The sequence below is a fragment of the Carica papaya genome, chromosome 6 (genome assembly GCF_054855325.1).
Source record: "Carica papaya isolate Zhongbai chromosome 6, ASM5485532v1, whole genome shotgun sequence".
NCBI lineage: Eukaryota > Viridiplantae > Streptophyta > Magnoliopsida > Brassicales > Caricaceae > Carica > Carica papaya.
The window spans coordinates 34925271-34944414 of NC_142314.1; the positions used below are offsets into that span (position 1 = coordinate 34925271).

General features: G+C 35.0%; 3 protein-coding genes across 10 annotated transcripts in view; 1 reads left to right on the forward strand and 2 right to left on the reverse strand.

Annotated features, from left to right (window-relative positions):
* EMB2458 (FtsH extracellular protease family) overlaps positions 1–13960 on the forward strand; it is a 36460-nt gene extending 22500 nt beyond the window's left edge. The window contains exons 9-20 of one of the 6 annotated variants that reach the window (XM_088206403.1): positions 129–250; positions 1567–1768; positions 4306–4434; positions 4766–4948; positions 5767–5886; positions 7453–7638; positions 7743–7817; positions 8089–8148; positions 8285–8392; positions 8801–8881; positions 9611–9692; positions 11084–13960. In XM_088206403.1, the coding sequence (XP_088062529.1) occupies positions 129–250; positions 1567–1768; positions 4306–4434; positions 4766–4948; positions 5767–5886; positions 7453–7638; positions 7743–7817; positions 8089–8148; positions 8285–8392; positions 8801–8881; positions 9611–9679 (1335 nt within the window). In that variant the 3' untranslated portion in view covers positions 9680–9692; positions 11084–13960. Of the gene's footprint in view, positions 1–128; positions 251–1566; positions 1769–4305; positions 4435–4765; positions 4949–5766; positions 5887–7452; positions 7639–7742; positions 7818–8088; positions 8149–8284; positions 8393–8800; positions 8882–9610; positions 10382–10428; positions 11025–11083 lie in introns of those variants that run through there. The other 5 variants (XM_088206401.1, XM_088206400.1, XM_088206399.1 and 2 more) reach the window with 5 other exon arrangements.
* Positions 10371–13792, reverse strand: LOC110814857 (Leucine-rich receptor-like protein kinase family protein). Its single transcript, XM_022042440.2, has 2 exons — positions 11119–13792; positions 10371–10909 (listed from the first exon to the last, which is right to left on the reverse strand). The coding sequence occupies exons 1-2, from the start codon at positions 13790–13792 to the stop codon at positions 10500–10502; spliced, it is 3084 nt and encodes a 1027-aa protein (XP_021898132.2). The 3' UTR covers positions 10371–10499.
* Positions 13961–15234: 1274 nt separating the features above from the next.
* LOC110814987 (adenine phosphoribosyltransferase) lies at positions 15235–18800 on the reverse strand. 3 transcript variants are annotated; one of them, XR_015821839.1, is made up of 5 exons: positions 18645–18800; positions 16895–17484; positions 16050–16224; positions 15486–15546; positions 15235–15400 (listed from the first exon to the last, which is right to left on the reverse strand). XR_015821839.1 is itself a non-coding variant. In XM_022042601.2 (4 exons), exons 2-3 carry the CDS (start codon positions 17366–17368, stop codon positions 16057–16059), a joined length of 642 nt encoding a protein of 213 aa, XP_021898293.1. In that variant the 5' UTR covers positions 17369–17484; positions 18645–18800; the 3' UTR covers positions 15235–15546; positions 16050–16056. The 3 variants fall into 3 exon arrangements, 1 of the variants encoding a protein (XP_021898293.1); XR_015821840.1 differs by lacking the exon at positions 18645–18800 and adding an exon at positions 18294–18629; XM_022042601.2 differs by having other exon boundaries at positions 15235–15546.
* Positions 18801–19144: the final 344 nt, after the last annotated feature.

A 19144-nucleotide genomic window follows, 5' to 3' on the forward strand; every position in this document is an offset into this window, starting at 1 on the left:
TAAAAAATTTGATCAAAACTTCAGTTTGACAGCTTTCTTTCATTTTCAGATAATTAACCCTTATATAAACGAGAAATTTTGATGATTTCATACCATTAATATCTTGAGATGTATAATGCCTTTTCTAGGCCCCTGTAATTATATTCGTGGAGGATTTTGATCTCTTTGCTGGTGTCCGTGGGAAATTTATTCATACCAAACAGCAGGATCACGAAGCTTTCATTAATCAACTTCTCGTGGAACTTGATGGGTAAATATTAACTTTCCTTTTGTTCATTGTACAGCCAGCTTGAGTTTTAAGTTCTTTGGTTTGCCTTGAAAAATAAAATTATCCATGAGGTCTGTCATCCTGTTACGAAATCTTCTCTTTTTTTTTTTCTTGAGAAGTCCTTTTACGTGATGATTTACCTGGGACAGAAAAGCACAATCCCCTATTTTTTTTTCTTTTCCTTTTTTCTCAATAGACTTTGGAACTGCAATCCATTATTTCTTTTGGAGCTTATTTAAATTTTTGTGTACTTGGGTAATAGGTAGAACTAGCACTACACTTCTGAAACTCTTGATTCTTGATGAATCAAATTCATGCTTGTGAATTCATTTATTTCAGTGGTTACATAAAAATAATCTGAGAGAGTCCTTGGGTTTGGTAAAAGAAATCTGCTCAAAGTTAGTAGGATGCTTTAAGGTATTTAAGAGTAGGTAAATTTTTATCTAAACAATAAGTAGATAAGCATTCGGATAAAAATCTGTCATAAAATAAAAAAGTAGTTTTTGGTTAAAAAAATCTTTAAAAATGTATACATTGATTTCAAATATTTCATGCCTTACATTGTTTATATTGTTAATTTTAAGAGGACATCAAGTAGTTAATTTAGTCAAATAAAAATGGTAAGAACCTAAAGTGAGGAACATAACATTTATTTTTCATTTTCTTAAAAGTGCTTTCAAATGATTAATAAGAACCCTATCTCTTATATTTCAGAAAAAAAGAACCCTATCTTTTACGTTGCCAAAGAAAGATATTGGCACTTGATGCTTAAAGTTGTTTATAAGTAATAAATAAGTAAATTCCAAACATCCTATAAATTTATATATGGAAAAGGTCAGTTGTTAAAATTAACCGACCTTTACTGTAAGAAGAACAATGTTCTTAGAATAGTTTATTGTTTGTTATTATCAGTAGGAGTGTGTATGTCAACTTATCCTCCGTCCGAATAAGTTCCTAATGCCTACTTCTATACATTTCTGATGACTATTTCCTTCATGTTTTCTTGCTACATTTCGTAATCATTTAGGAATATGCTTTCTAGGCATTTGCGTCCATTTTTTTGTCCACGAAGTGCACACTATGTTCTTGCTTCTAGTTACAACATTTTACACTATGTGTGGCCACATGAATGTTTAGCTGGTGATATCTTCTTTTTTGCATGTCTTGCCTCAATTCAGGAAATGGCATCTTTCTTTTAACCTTGAAACTGACCTGATTTATAAAATTCGTAACAAAATCAGCCATGGTACGAAATGTTTACCTGTTGCTAGCTCCCCATATATGCCATTTTTTCACAGGTTTGAGAAACAAGATGGGGTTGTCTTGATGGCTACCACTAGAAATCTTAAGCAAATTGATGAGGCTTTGCAGCGGCCTGGTCGTATGGACAGAGTATTTCATCTTCAACGTCCAACCCAAACAGAAAGGGAAAGAATACTTCGAATTGCTGCAAAAGAAACCATGGATGAGGAGCTTGCCAATTTAATAGACTGGAGAAAGGTGATTCCTGCTGTTTTTATTAGGGCTATTTGCAATTTGTGGAAGCATAAATGTTGTGCATTTCATTAGTAGGGCCCTATATATACAAGTTAATAGGAGCAATAAGGAAATACAATTAATTACAAAGGAGTATATTATTAATATATTCTTTACCCTGCTTAACCTACACGCTAATGTAATATTACAATGCTTCTTAATACTCATTCTCAAGCTGGTGAATAGATATTATCTATTCCCAGTTTGGCCATAATTGTATGAAATTAAGGATTTCTTTGTCCTTTAGTCAACACATCTGCAACTTACAAACCCTTATGCATATATGAAGTGTATATAAATCTACTATCCAATTTTTCCTTGAGGAAATACTTGTCTACTTCAATGTGTTTAGTCTGCCACGTTGTACTAAATTGTGAGGGATGCTAATAGCTAACTTATTATCGCAGTAGAGTCTCATAAGTCAATTCAACTGAATCTTGAAGTCTTCTAAAATCATCTTCAACTATAGAAGCTCACATACGCCTTAAGTCATAGCCCTAGACCCTGACTCGACACTAATCGGGTTACTACATTCTGTTTCTTACTCCTCTAGGCAATGTAATTTCCTTTGTGGAAGATATAATATCCAAAAGTGGATCTTCTGTCAACTAATGATACTTTATAACCAACATCAGTGCATGCTTTAAGAAGTAACACATTGTTTCTTTTGAATATAATTTCTTTCTCTGAAGTACCCTTCAAGAAGTAGAGTATCCTGTAGGCAGTTTGTAGGTGCATTTCTTTGAACTTGTGCATGAATTGATTCATTAGACTAACTGCATATGCAATGTCTGTTCTAGTATGTGATAAGTATATTATAATTTCCACTAGTCTTTAGTGCGTTTCCTTGTCTAATCTGGGTCTTTTTTGCCAGTCACAATTTATGATTGGGATCAACCATTGTGCTTGCAATCTTGAATACTCATTTGTTAGTTTCCTTCAAAATGTTTATAACATACTTTTGTTGAGAAATAAATATACTGAACCTTGAGTTGGCCACTTCTATCTCGAGAAAATATTTTAATTGCCGAAATTCTTTAATCTCGAGCTCTTTGGTTAGACATTGCTTGAAAACCATCTTTTGTTCTTTATCGTTCTCCGTAACGACTATATTATCTGCATATATAAGGAAAGCTATGATTTTTCTAAACTTTGAGTTCTTAATGAACAATGTGTAATATTTTTGACTATATTTATATCTTATAGATAGCATCACCTTTTCAAATCTCTCAAACCATGACCATGGGGATTGCTTCAGCTCATACAATACCTATTTTTAGTTTGCACACCTTGTTCGTTCCTATTCACATGGGAAATCAGAGGGAATTTTCATGTAAATTTCTTCTATTTCTTCATGTAGAAAGATATCCTTCACTCAAACAGTTGCAATTGCCAATTGAAGTTAGCAGTTAATTAAAATAGGATGTGTACCGTAGTTATCTTTGTAACAGGTGTAAATATATGTTGATAGTCAATCCTTGGTATACCCTTTGATCACCAATTTTGCCTTGTATTTTTTTAGAAGTTCCACCGGGTTTGTATTTGATGGTGAATACCCATTTGCCACTTACTAGTCTTTTCCTCTTAGGTTACTACTTCACATATTTGATTTTTTTCAAATGCCTGCATTTCAACATTTGTAATATTTATCTATTCTTTAATGGTTAAAGTCTCAGATAACATATTGGGAATAGATTACATATTGGGAATAGCTAGGTAACTTGTGGTATTTTGTCAATTCTTATTATTTTTCCCAATTATCTTAATTCTCAGTCATATGTTGATTTTAGGTTAAGTAGGGAGAGTTTATTTAGGGATTACTTTTTCCACGTTAAGTTGTATGTGTGGGTTTTGATCACATTGGTTGATCCTAGGTTCTGTATCAATGCATTTATCTGTTTTGCAAAAGTATTGCATCCCTGTTTTATGATTTTTTTGCTTTACTTCTAGGTTTTAGCTTGTGGATGCCTTTTCCTCTCATTCTCTTTGTCACAGTTCTCTATCTCTCTCTTCATCTCTCCCTTCCTTCCTATCTCTCTAATAAAATTTCTTCTTTTATTGAGAGGAGAGTTACAGAGATTGATTACTTTTTCATTGTGGTTGTCTTTTTGAGCTGTTTCTCTTTAACTTTGACTTGATGTTTGGCTGTGTAGTTTCTTTACTCCTGAGGCCTCCTTGAATTAATGCTTCGTTGAAAACAGTTTTTAGTCCTTTCTCTAACCATGTAGTTCATCATTTCCCTATGAACTTTTGATTATGTTCATCGTAGTACAGTGCAGTCCTGTAAATTGCATGGTATTGCAGAAGTTCTTAGTTTTGCCATTGGAATGTCCTATTCTAGTGTGGAAAGCAGAATAAGGCTGAATTCCTTTAATTTTATTGTATATTTCCTCTCTCTCTCTCTCTCTCTCTCTCCTCCCCTATCTCTATCTTTCTTTTTTCCAATTCTCAGTTCAGTCTAACATTCTCTTGCTGCATTAACTTTTTTCCCCCTGTTTCAGGTTGCTGAGAAGACAGCTCTTTTACGACCTATAGAACTAAAACTTGTTCCAGTGGCTTTGGAAGGTAGTGCTTTCAGGGGAAAATTTCTCGATATGGATGAACTTATGAGTTACTGTAGTTGGTTTGCGGTAAGCATGCATTGCTATTGCTATTATTATTATTATTATTACTATCATTATTATCATCATCATCATCATCATTACCAAGTTATTACTATTTGAGAAATAAACTATGCAGTTTATTGTCTAGTTGAATGTGGCAACATACTAGATTCAAGATTTTATACCGTTCTTTCTCTTCTTTGCTGCTTGTATTGTTCGACCATCCATAAATTCTGAATCCTTAACTTGTTATTCCATCATTTGGGTTTCCTTCCTTCTTCTTGTTTTCTTTTTTTATTCTCTTTAAAGTGATTTTCCTGGCATAACTGCAGACATAATTGTTATTGTGTTCCTGTAGACCTTTAGGGGTACTGTTCCCAACTGGTTGTGGAAAACCAACATTGTGAAGAAGATAAGCAAAATGCTTGTGAATCATCTTGGACTGACACTGACCAAAGAGGATCTACAGAATGTGGTTGATCTAATGGAACCATATGGTCAGATAAGTAATGGAATAGAGCTTCTGAATCCTCCACTTGATGTAAGAAACTATTTTGGCTGTCAAGCTAACAAATATCATTTTGTGTTTTACATGAAAATGTTACCATTAAGTTTCACACTGCAATTTTTTATATTCAATCTCTGAACTAACTGATGATCCCAATTATTGGTAGTAGTTTTACTGAAACTCTTTACAGCATGTCTAAATAATCAATGTGGTAACTGGTAACAGATGATGATTTGATCAAGAAGTCATATTTCCAATGTTTGAAGTCAAAAGAGAAAATTACAAAAGATAATCCAGTCCTGGGAAAATGTCTATAATATCTCAATATCATCTCCATTATGGAGATGGTGACTTTTGAACAAAATATTTAAATGTCTGGAACCATAAATCTTTAAATCTACTAAGATGAGAATAAATTTCCTCAGAAACTTGTATAATTCTAGGATAAGGTTTATATAAGCCTCTTTTTACGGTAGCTATGTTTTCTACTCAAAAACCTTTTTTAGAAAAGATAGTTATCCTTTTTCTAGTACAAAGTACTGTCCCTGTTCTGGATCAATTAGATGATCAGGGATAGCTAGGAATTTGTTTTCTCTTCTTTGATCTTCCAGCTTGGAAGTAACTGATTTATTTTGCTATGTCATTGTCTTATTATCTTTTTTTTTCCTTTTTTATTGGTTTCTCTCAACATGAGATGGGAAAGATTTGCAAACTTCAATATGTTTTTATTTTGAGATGATCTGTTTTTTTCTGGGGTGGGGAGGGGGGGCAGGGGGGTGTGTGGGAGTATAGGGATGTGAATCTTGTGTTTCTATAATCCTTTACACTAATTGAATTTTTTAACCATCCAGTGGACAAGGGAGACCAAGTTTCCGCATGCCATTTGGGCTGCTGGCCGTGGTCTTATTGCACTTCTACTACCAAACTTCGATATGGTGGATAATCTATGGCTTGAACCATGTTCTTGGCAGGTTAGTCATCAAAGATCACTTTCTTGTACTTTTATTGTCACCTCTCTCTCTTTAACGCTTTAAAATGTAAGTTATTGTCATATTGCAATTATCAGTTACAGAGAATATTGATCTTCCTTCCTTAAAAAAATCTTAGATAAATCAGTAGAAGAATTTCGTTTGCCTAGAATTATTCTACCCTCTATTTATGTAAGGCTTGAACTAGTTGAACCAGTATATGGTTCCGGAACTTGCTTTTGTATGTGGACATTAAAGGAAGGGAAATAGACACATACATTTACAAATTGGCTAGATTAGAACCATCCTGCATTTTGAATTTAATATGAGAAGTAATTTCTCACTCTCCATGGAAATCGTAAGAATGATACCCTTGTGAACATTTCTCATGGACAACCCTGTGCTATTTTTATGTTTTCCAAAATCATTGCCAACTAGGAACTATTTCTTTTATATATATATATATATATATCAAAGATGAGTTGTTGTACCAGCGAACCTAGGAAGGCTCGTATAAGCATGCAACATTTTCAGAATGTTGCTGCTATATGATTTGTAAATTGCTTATCCTGTTCAAGTTTTACCTTTCTTGAACTGGGGCAAGTCTTTTTTTTTTCTTAAACAGAGAAAAAAGCATTATTAGAAAAAGAAAGACGGATACAGGAGTGGAGGAAAAAGGAAACATAAAAAAGAAATTGCTGACATCTTTCCAACAAGGATAGCCAGCCAATTGGGAGGTTAACAAGTATGAGAATCTTCTTAACACTTTAGCTCTCAAGTCATTTGATGGAAGCAACGACATTCCTGTGTTGCCTCGCTACTAATGTGTCCTTTTTGGTCAAATTCTATTGCAAATTTTGACCAAGTAGGAAGACTCTACTGCTAGATTTCCATTTAGACAAATCTGGAAAGTTAAAATCTCACCAGAATGTCTTTATTTGCATGGGAGACTGGTAGAGAATGCATTATGACTATCAATAAGTTGATGAGATGGCAAGATTATGGTGAATTGGTACTATCTATGTAAAAGAGTTGCGGAGACTTGTAATTACATTCTTCTTTGGTGCCTGGTGGTGTATAACCTATGGATTATGCTTTATGAGCTTTTGGGAATCAGTTGGGTAATAGCTGGTTCGGTTACAGATGAACTGTGGGCTTGAAAGGGTATCAATGGGCGGAGGAAACATGCGGATATCATCGCACTCACCATCTTTTGGGTAGTTTGGAAGAGGAATAAAAGAGTATTTGAGGGGATAGATGATGATAATGATTTTGACATGATTAAGAATAGATGGTTTCGGACTCTTTGGTTTTTATTGCTACATCCTCTTTACTCTATAGAGGATTTAGGAGATTTTATTGATATTTTGGTATATATGTAAATACTTTGTATGCGGGTTGGCACCCACTTGATGCTGGTTATCAATGATAGTTTACACTTTTTATTTTAAGAAAAGGATAGCCAGCCAATTGGGGCGAGGCTTGTATTGTTGCCATTTATCTTCTTGTTTGTTAATTTCAGAAATAGAGGTTTTGCGATGGTATGCTGATGATTTTCATCTTTTCCAGGGTATCGGATGCACAAAAATCACCAAGGCCAGAAATGAAGGTTCCACGAGCGGGAATGCAGAGTCAAGATCCTACCTTGAAAAGAAGCTTGTATTTTGCTTTGGTTCATATATTGCAGCCCAGATGCTACTTCCTTTTGGTGAAGAAAATTTTCTTTCTTCTTCAGAGCTAATGCAAGCCCAGGAGGTGCATAATCTTATTCATAATACCTAATTGATATAATATCATTAAGCTACTGCACACAAGGAAGAGTGAAAAAATTTCAATTAGAAGCATTTCTTGCGCAACAGATAGCTACAAGGATGGTCATTCAGTATGGCTGGGGACCTGATGACAGCCCTGCAATTTACTACGCTAGCAATGCGGTACTCTTTCTCTTTTGAATAAATATGGTTGACAGAGGTGCAAGTTTATTGCCAAGATCAGCATACCACCTACTAAAATAGTCTGTCAAAATGATGTATTATTGTCATCCCAAACATTGTTCATGTGCAAAAGTTCAATATTTATCTTCAGTTAAACTGATGCATATCCTATTAACTGATAGTTGGCAGTTTGCACTTTTTTTTATCACTATTGACTTGGGGGACATACCTAATTGACGATCTCTTTGGTTGTTCTTGATCAATGGCATAGTTTACTGCTTTAAGCATGGGGAACACTCATGAATATGAAATGGCTGCAAAAGTTGAAAAGGTATGGTTGTGAGCCATCGCATGATGTCTATTCCACATTTGTTCCTTTCTTCTGCTTTGTTCTCGTCTTTAAATATGATGAGCTAAGCAGTTGTTAAAGATTGATATGTACCTTTTGTGTTCATGGCTTTTCTTAGATATACGATTTAGCATATCTAAGAGCAAAAGATATGCTTCAAAAAAATCGCCAAGTTCTGGAAAAGATTGTGGAGGAATTGCTCGACTTTGAAATCTTGACTGGAAAGGTAATGGATTCTCACCTTTGGACTATTTAAATCACCAAATATCACTCATAGTGAGTTGTTTCCTCTTTCCTGTTTGATTTAATGTTCTTTCTTTTTAGCTTTGAATATAGATTCATATTGTTTTGATTGCATATTAGATATATATATATACATTAAAGAAGATTGCATATTACATATTAACTTGTTGCTTTAATATAGATTCATATTGTTTTGATTGCATATTAGATATATATATATACGTTAAAGAAGATTGCATATTACATATTAACTTGTTGCTTTAATATAGATTCATATTGTTTTGATTGCATATTAGATATATATATATACATTAAAGAAGATTGCATATTACATATTAACTTGTTGCTTTCAGTTTTGCAAGTATCATTCATGTCATTGTTGGCTCTGCAGGATTTGAAAAGAATATTTGTTGAAAATGGTGCTATTCATGAGAAGGAACCATTTTTCCTCTCAAAAGTTGATTATAAAGAGGTACTCTATTTGACTCTTGGAAACTTTTTTCTTAAAGTTTAGCACTACATTCACTAAGTAGGTGTCACTCATGGTGTTATAATTCCATAGAATCCTTTTTTTTTTTGGAAAAAGGAAAATGCAGTATTACACACAAATCATCATGGGATGCCCAGCCACTCTTCGTGGTGTTATGAACTCGTAATTTATAAGATGTGTAGAAGTTCTAAATGCTTTGTGGTAAAGAAGCTATTTAGTTTTAGGGGGTAATCTTATGGCATTTCTCAATTCAGTGCATGAATAAATTGCCTTGATGACTCCAAGTATCATGAAAACTAGAAAAGGAAAGGGGAAAAAATATTAATTTCACTTAATGTGGCATTGTCACAGAGGCAAACACATGGGTTTTATTCTGTCTCTTGGTATTTCTTAAACCATCAAGGTTCGTGAATGTAAAGAAATGGGAAGACGGGTTGGGGAAAGTCTAAAATGAATTTTGCTCTTTAGAGGGAAAGATTAATACTTCACTGGCGTGGCTTTGGTTAGAATATACTGGCACAAAGTTTCAAAATGTATCACTTTCAGCTAATAAAATTCAAACCTATTTGCGAGAGTTTTATTTTACTTTATCTGAGTATCTGCGAGAAATGTATGTTCTAATATATTTGTAAAACAGGATGTCGAACACATATTCAGGTTTCGGACTCTGCCACTGTTTCCTAACCCTTTTAATCTTTCCATTACTTTCAGCCGTTGTCTAGCAGCTTTCTTGGAGATGGAGATTCATCAGAAGTTGCTCTTTTAGGTGCAACAACCTAAGTCAAACTGATAGGTAATCTTTACACTTTTACCTTCTTCAGATTTGAAGGTGAAAGCCCATTTTTGGCCAATGATCTTATTGATTCCCTTTCTCTAAAGTTATTTAACAGGTATGTTTTGGGTAGGAAATAGAAATCTGGTATGCAGAAAGTGGTTTTGGGTTAGGAGATGTCTACTTTGCCCTTCTGTATAATGATTTACGGCTGAACCTACATAGCTGAAACCCCAGCACCACTCCCCCTTCCCCCTCCTGAGTTATTGTAAATTTTTATTTGTGTCAATAAAAAATGAGACATATTGATTTCATGCATTTCCACTTTGTAGATGAACCATTTTTTCTCCCTCTTGTGGCTTCTTTTTATTGACTTTGGAAGCCAGAGCATATTGCAAGTGGTGCTGAAAAGATCAGAAGAGGTTCTAACCTAGGCATTTCATGGTCTTGAATTTGGCCTAGAGCTGAACTAACTCTTCTATTGACCTAGATTATTAAAGAAATTATTTTCGTCAAAACAGTTTTTTGTTAGTTTTTATTCTCTGGCTGCTCCCTGATGAACAGAAGTACCAGAAAGGCAGAAAGAACAGAAGACATCTAATCTGTAAACCCTGCTTGCAGGAGAAACAGTAGAGAAGTTTTGTGAAATCATGAATGAAATATCTTTGTAAACTTTATTGATTTTAAATAGTTAGTGAATATTATGAACATTTCTTCCTTTGATTCCTCCAACTGAACATACAACTGCAAAATCTAGTTACGGCAGAAAAAAAAAAAAAAGCAGAAATGAGAAGAATTACATAGAGCGGCTGCCTGAAGAAGCAGGTCCTAGAGAAGCCCTATTACTGGCGAATCTCCAAAGATCTGCCTCTCTTTGCTGACATTCTGTCCTGCATTTTGGCAAATGCTTTTCCTTCTAGGTTTTGCTTCTCCAAGCATTGTGATAATGTCCCTCATCGAAGGCCTGTCCTTTGGAAGTTTTGCGGTGCAGAGGAGTGCGATGCGAAGAACAAGAAGCATCTCTTCCTGGACATGTTTGCATTGGCCTGCAATGCTTGGATCTAATGCTGCGTCTAAGCCTCTGTTGCTCCTAACCCTTCTTCGAATCCATTCAACAATATCTATTGATTCTCCAAATGAAGGATCTACTGGCATCTTTCCTGTCAGGAGCTCTAGAAGTACAACGCCGAAACTGTAGATATCACTCTTTTCATCGACCTTCAATGTGTATCCGTACTCTGTTTACATAATAACCCGAAATATTTAATTACATTTTTGTGCTTATGTGTTTATAAGAATAAATTTTGATATTATATATAGAAGAAAGTACTGTAGATTACACTTTTTTCCAAATCTATCAGTTAACTTGTGCAAAAATGACAAACATGCTTGATAAATTGGTTGAGTTGCAGAATAAGTTTCTGAACAGATTTGGGAAGCAACTTACCAGGTGCAATATATCCATAAGATCCAGCTACCATTGAAACTGTCTCATTCTTGTGTAACATCATTCTTGCCAACCCAAAGTCTGCAATCCTTGCTTCAAGATTTGCATCAAGCAGTATGTTGTTAGACTTTATATCGCGGTGAATAACCGGAGGATTACAGTCGTTATGAAGGTAATTCAGGCCTTGTGCAACACCAACTGCAATGTTGTATCTGGACACCCAGTCTACCAGCAATTTTCCGGATTGTTTTCCGTGCAGTGCTGTCCCCAGGTTTCCATTTGGCATGTATTCGTATACCATCATCACGTCTGTCTCATTGTGCAAATATCCTAGCAGCCGGACAATGTTTCTGTGCCGGAGTCTTCCCAGAAGATTAACCTCTCCGAGCAGATCATCCCCATTTTCAATGTCAGTTTGCGATGATCTCCATAGCTTCTTAACTGCTACAACAACATGAGATCTACTGATTTCAGCCTTGTAAACAATGCCAGTTCCTCCCATGCCAATGATGTTTGATTCTTTTATGCAGGCTAGTATTTCACTGCTTGTGAAACTAACCCTCTGGAATGCTATTAGCCTCCAAGGCCATTCTTTACTGCTCTGCTTAAACCAATCTTGAAAGAAACTATTATACAGGTACCATCTTCTGTACAGCAATCTTCCAGCCAGAAATGCAATGCCAAGAGATAGTATCACCAGGATTCCGATGATAAACCCTGTTATGACATGATTAATATGCATTTTCTTCGGCTGGGCTGATACTGCTGCAATTCTTTGAGAACATGGTGGGAGTATGCCACCGCAAAGACCGGAATTTCCTATCAGATTGTTAGGATTTATGGTGACCAACAAGCCATTTGAGGGAACTAGACCCTCAAGCTTGTTGAATGACAAGTTGAGCATTTCCAAGGCCGGTGAAGTTCCTAAATTCTCGGGTATCTGGCCAGTCAACGAGTTGTTGGACAGATCAAGAATAGCCAATGTTGGCATCGTTACAACTCCTTTTGGAATTTCTCCTACCAGTTGATTGTTTCTAAGGTTTAGATTCACTAACTTCTCACACGAAACAATGCTGTCCGGAATTTCTCCAGAGAATTTGTTGCTCGAAAGATCAAGCATAGAAAGTGATGGATTGTCTTGAAAATGGGTTGGGATTTTTCCTACTAAGTTGTTGTAGGAAGCAATGAAGGTTTGAAGATTAGGGATGGAGAAAATTGTAGAAGGCAGAGATGATTCCAGGTGGTTCGACGAGACATCTATGAAAGAAAGCGATATAGACAAACCTATATCATCTGGAATCTGACCGGTGATATTATTGTTTGCTAATTCCAGCCTTTGGAGTTTTGGGAGATTGCCAAAACCAATTGGGATTTCCCTGGAGAGAATATTATTTTGAATTCGAACACGGATTAGTGACTTACAAGACGAGAGGCCTTTAGGGATGGAACCGGAGAACGTATTATTGAAGAGAATGAGCTTTGTAAGATTCCCAGAATCACACAAACCAGGAGGAATCTCACCTGACAATGCGTTTGATGATACATCTAACCATTGCAAAGGGGAGTTCTTTCCCAGGTTCACTGGCAATGGACCTGTCAAAGAATTCTTCCACAGCTCAAGTACCTCCAGATTAGTCAACTCACCAAGTCTGCTGGGAACTGGACCAGTCAGTTCATTGCACATCAAATTCAGAAGCTGCAGGCTCTTCAATTCTGCCAGTTCTACAGGGATCTCCCCTGAAATCTTATTGTCAGACAGATCAAGAAAAACCAGCGATGTAGCATTACCAAGTTCTGCTGGAATCTTTCCTGTCAAACTGTTCTTGTACAAATAAACTGTGGTAAGCTTGTTTAGCATACCCAATTCAGAAGGAATCTGACCAGTGAGATTCCCAACTGCTAAATCCAGATACTGAAGATTACTGAGGTTGCCAAACTCTGCTGGGATTTCACCTTCGAACTGATTGTATCCAAGTATAATTGTTTCCAAAGAAGAAAGCTGCCCAAGCTCAGATGGTAACTTCCCAGTCAGATTGTTACCTGAAAGTCCAAGAAACTTCAGTTTCTGCAGATTCTTGAAAGAGCTGGAAATAGACCCTTCAAAGAAACTACCTCGGAAATCCATGATTTCCAGCATTGTTGCATTGCCAAGATCCTCAGGAAGAAACCCTGAGAAGTTATTGCTTGATGCATTAACATAAATCAGTCCTGATGCCTGCCCAAGACCAATTGGAAAGCTGCCAACAAAGTTGTTCAGACTCAAATCAATGCTCTGCAACGAGGTGAGATTGGACAGCAATTTCGGCAATGGAGAGGAAAAATCATTGCAGCATAAATTGAGAGAAGAAAGACTCTGCAACCCCTGAATATGATCGGATATGCTGCCATTGAGATTCATGTTAGAGAGGTCAAGCTTCTCCACAAAACCTCTAGAGTTGCATACAACACCAGTCCAGTTACAATGAACAAACTTCTGATCGTGAACTCCATTTCTGGGCATTCTCCAATCTCTAAGATTATTCATGGGATCTGCAAGGCTAGATCTTAATTCTAGTAAGATTGAAATTTCATCATGAACTGGTATTGTTTCGTCTCCATTAACAAAAACAAGAGAAAAACCAATATAACAGTAGAAAAAGATCAACAAGAAGAAGAAAAGAAAATGGGTATGCATTTTCTGTACTTCTGATCTTGAGTTTGTTTCCTCCTAATTGAATGTCATTTTGTAATACGAGGAACAAAGGAGGAAAAGGGCGTGAGGGAAGGTGATATAGGATTTTGTTGTTTGTGCTTAAGATATGATTAAGAATTAATTAATTTTTAATTTTAATTTAATGTTGAATTCGTGGGTTTTTGGGATTTGCACCAGCTAATCATCTGTTACTTAATGACTGTAAAGTTTTGGACTTATTACAAATCTCTCAGACACTGAAACATGGAGAGAATGTGTTTTTAGGTGACTACTAATTATGTTTTTAATTCTTTAATTATTGATTATGGTCAACCCTCCTAAGTAATTAACAACTAATAACTGAAACTCCCATGAGAATCAAATTCAGATTAAATAATTTTACAAAACCTTCTACTTTATTCCTTTCAAAAGAATAACTTCTATAGCTGAACTAATGATTAAAGAAAGAAAGTGTTTATTTTTTTATCATTACGCTAATTAAAATTAACTTGAACATGATTAATATATGGCATAAAAGAATCTCTCCATGTTGCAGTGTTGGAAAAAAGAACTTTTTTTGTCCTAAAAGACAACTTGGAGTTTTCATACATGACGTGTGTATATATATATATATAGATTGGCTAAACGTTGTGAAGTTGATAATTGAGAAACACAAACAATGATTGTGTAATGTAATTCTTATGGCCACAAAATATTATCAGAAACAATTGCAACCCATTTGTGAGATTTTCACATGCACCCATCTGGCTTCTCACCATTATTTTCAATTGAAAATTCTCAAATGTATCTAATCCATATATGTATATGTATGTATATATATATATATATATATATATAAAAGGGGCCGGGTAATAATTGAATCCATATAGAAGGTGGGAAGAGGAGGCCTGAGACCCATGTGCAGAAGGGCAGCTTCCCTTGTAGAAAAGTACACAAAATCACACCATTTGTTTGTTTTGTAGGGACACAATTATATGATACACGAGAGATATATATATCGGTGAATTATATGGATTAGTATGCATTTTGTGACCAATTCAGAACCAAATGTAATTGCAAAATTAGGTTCCCCACATGGGTTTATGCTTAAAACCCACCTCCCTCCATCAATCAGTTCATGATTACATACCAAATTACTTGTATGCTTTTTTTTTTTTTTTCTTGTATTTATTCCTTTGGTTTATGGGATGAAAGTAACTATATATATATATATATATATATATATATATATGTATCCAATCTACCTTTCTTTGGAGGGGGATCCACAGCTCCTTTTTTTTAAACTCTGATTTACTTATTTATATATAGTTATTATTTATCTTTTTAGAAGTTTAATTTTTTTTTTTTTGAAAATTGCATACACTCATCATATTATTAAGTTCTTATCAACATCTACTTAAAACAAAACAAACAAAAAAAACAAATTATCAACATAATTATTATATTTATTGAAAAATATACAAACTTTCCTCCCCAATCAACCACCAATCAGTAGATACTCTCCTGGGGTCTCAATCCCACAATTTCTATTCTACCATCCATGGCTCATGTTTGAAGCAGGACTCTTCAAAGATGTGAAGTGATAACCACCTATTGATTTATACAAATACTTCAGCAGATAAAAGGGAAAAAGGGATTTAATCCAAACATGATTTGCCGTGTAGAGTTTTCTTACAGTGTCGGTTCACGCGAATCCTCATCGTGTTAACATAAACAAAGAACTTTGTCTACTTTTTCTGAAAGAAGAAACAGAGCATAAAACAAAGAATTTGTTAGATAGATCCTTTCCTGAAAACAACCATACTGATAAATCTTCTTCTCGATATCGGTTTCATCCCTCAGCGCCTTGCGAATACTATTCTCTTTTCCTTTCCTTTCGAATAAAAAGTTGGAAGCAACCAAGCTCAACTATTTGCCAAATAACATATCCAAAATATTTGGAGCTTAAGCATGTTCAACGTTACATCACCTACGGGTGTTAACCAAAAGAAAAAAAGGAACAAGTGCCATATACTCCATCAAAGTCTCAACATATTTCTAGGGTTTATCCACAAAAAGTTACCAAAACAACAATTAAAAAAAAAAAAAAAACTCTTGACTAGAATATACTGAAGATATCAACAAAAACACATTGCAGAATATTGGGCTTCAAAAAGATATTAATCCGATCCGAGAGTAAAAGTTGGTGATTCTATGCAGCAAGTGTAAATTGTGTAACATAAACTATCTAATTGTTTACCATCTTTCTATAGTTCTTGATTTTCATTGGGAGTTGAGTAGAACTGCAAAGCCAAGTCCTTGAAAATCTGAAGCATGGCTTTCAAGTCATTACTCCCTAATTCAAGGCAGTCCTTCAATAGTCCTCCCTCAATGACCTCTTTTTGCATTGTTTCCACCATTTCCCTAAGTGTTCCCTGTTAGTACCACCCAAAACATTCAATCGACTAAAAATGAAAAAAAAAAATGGTCTCAAATGAAATAAGGCATCCTTTTTTATCTGTGGTTCCATGAGGTGTATAATTGAATAGTGAAAATCAATGTATTTCTTTTTGTCTTACAACAAATGAAATGGGGAGGACATCACCGTGCAAAGGTGCCTGCTCCAAAATTGAAATAATACTTAACAGCAATGCGAATTATCTAATTTAAAGGAGAAATTATATAAAGAAATAAACACAATATCAATCAATAAAGAGGAACATGCTTTTTGGAGGACAAACTATAAGGAAAAAGTCTAGCTTCTGTTTTGTCAAAAAACTGTTCATATGGATTATGGTATTATCATCTTACAAGAGACCAAGTTATAATAATAGCATCATCTGGTAATAATATTATGATTAGAAAGAAATCATCGTGAAACTAGTTTATCAGTATCTCATTTAACAAGTTCATAGCATCATTAAACTGCAACCAAGTTATAATCATAGCATCATCTGGAAATAATATTATGATTAGAAAGAAATCACCATGAAACTAGTTTATCAGTATCTCATATAACAAGTTCATAGCATCATTAAATTGCAAGAAAATTATGTTTGATGTGGTCATAGCTAGCAAGTATAAAGAACAACAGATAAATTGTACCGATTTAGCAAACACTTTGAGCAGCCTATGAAGCATGCGACGTGAAATCCTAAGGACATTTCCATAATTCTGTGCAAACCAAGCAGCTCTGTTGGCATCTGAGTTTGCCTGAGTCAGCTCGCTAAGAAAGCCCATCAATTCGTTTACATCTGCAATGGCACCATGTATTTCCCTGTGTTCCAAATCTCTCCAGGCATAGTTCCTTAGATAGTCCCACCCAGCTGACCATGCCAGCCCCCAAAAACCCAACCCAAGCACACGCTCAAGCTTCTCAGCCACACCCTTGGCCCAGGCCGAGCCTGCAAGATCACCACGTGCAGCACGTAAATTTGCCACACGCATGAGAAGGGATTGACTAAGGGAGAAGAGGCTTTTGTACTGAAAGTAGGAAATGGAGTGAATGGTTGGTGGCAAGGTGGTACTGAAGAGAATGAGAAAGAGTACAGTCATGGAAGACAGTGTACTCTTGGCCATTTGTTTTACCCTTTTTGGATGTTAGGCCTTGAGGAGGTATATCATAAGGTGGAAAATGGTGGACTTCTGTTATCGTTGCAGATCAGAATCATTTGTATTGTGGTTATGACCATAATCTGAAAGAACCAAACAGCAAAAATGCCTGAATTCCTCGATCCATTTGACAATCAAATAGAAGCTTTTAAAGCTCAAGACTTGGCAAATTGTGTTCAGTTACTTGTTTTGCAAATAACTGAAAGCCCCGTTTTAAAATTCCAGACCTTGCAAACATTTATATTCAGTTACTCTTTTGCCAAAAAATAAACAAATAAAAAAATAAATATATAAGAAAAAAAAAACTTAAAATCCCAATTTTTTACACACATTTGACTTACACATACAGAGATTGATATACCAATTTAAAAAATAAAAAAATTAACTATATATATATATATACATAATTCCTAATTATAGAAGTACATGAAATGAAGACAATCAGCATAACAACAAAGTATAGTCTGATAAAATAAATTACATGAGTATCCACAATCCTTTTATGGCTGTTACAATCATTTTAAGAAAAAGCAGCAATACTCTTAGAGCTTAGGGAGTTTCAACATAAAAAGTTGGTGGTTTACTTTTGTAATTAACTTAACTTAAAAAATTGTAATTAACAAAGGATAATCAAATCAATTTAACAGTATCTAAACACATAAAAATTAAATATGCCAAATGTAAAAGAAATATCCTAGAGAAAACAATTTGACTTAACTGAACCAACTATAGAACGCATTAAATTCATAATTTAACCCCAACCTATAATCTGGCAGATTTCATTTCTAGCCATCTCCAAATCAAATTGAACAATTATCATGTTATCTTCCAATTAGATTGGGAGACATGTGAGACTGGAAGTAAATACACCTAGGGTAAGCAAAGGAAGCACCTGACAGGGCTCTTTACAAGCTACTCTCTTAGCACCAAGACAGTAACTTCATGAAGCATTAACTCATAGGGTTTTCACTCTTACAAAATCTGAATATATATATATATATATATATATATCACGAACTCGTTGGAGGTGTTCATCAAACACCTACAGGCCATTTCCGAAATTTCAACCCTCAGTCTCACCAAACTTGATCAGTAAAGCTCTCAAATCGTCCAAAACCCGAAAGAAGCTCGGTAAAACAATTATACATGAAATGGAAGGAGAATCAAACCAAAAGCAGTGTCATAAAATACTGAATTTGAACAAAGAGTGGAAGAGAAACCACAGCAAGTTCACCGTTCTCACCAGGAGAAGACGAGAGAAGGGAGTCCGCGAAGATGCAAGTGACACCAGTTAGGAACAGAGGAGAAGAAAGTGAATGATGGAGGAAAATTACTCTTATTTTTCTTATTGTATTCATGGACAACAAAAGGCTATATACAGCTTGTACAATGGCAAAGAGAAAAAGATAAAAATGGTTACAACAACTAATTAATTAAAAAAAGCTATAATTAACAAACTAATTTACTTTGATTAATAATTAATCTTAATACTCCCCCTCAAGATGGAGAGTACAAATTTATTGCACCCATCTTGTTCAATAAATTATCAAACTGCGTAGGATGCTTTTGTCATTAAATCTGCAAGTTGATTGCGAGTGAAAATATGTATTGTTTTTAAGGTACCATCTTGAATTTTTTCTTGGACAAAATGACAGTCAAGTTCAATATGTTTTGTTCTCTCATGATACATTGGATTCGAAGCAATGTGTAGAGCTGTCTGATTATCACAGTAAAGTAATGTAG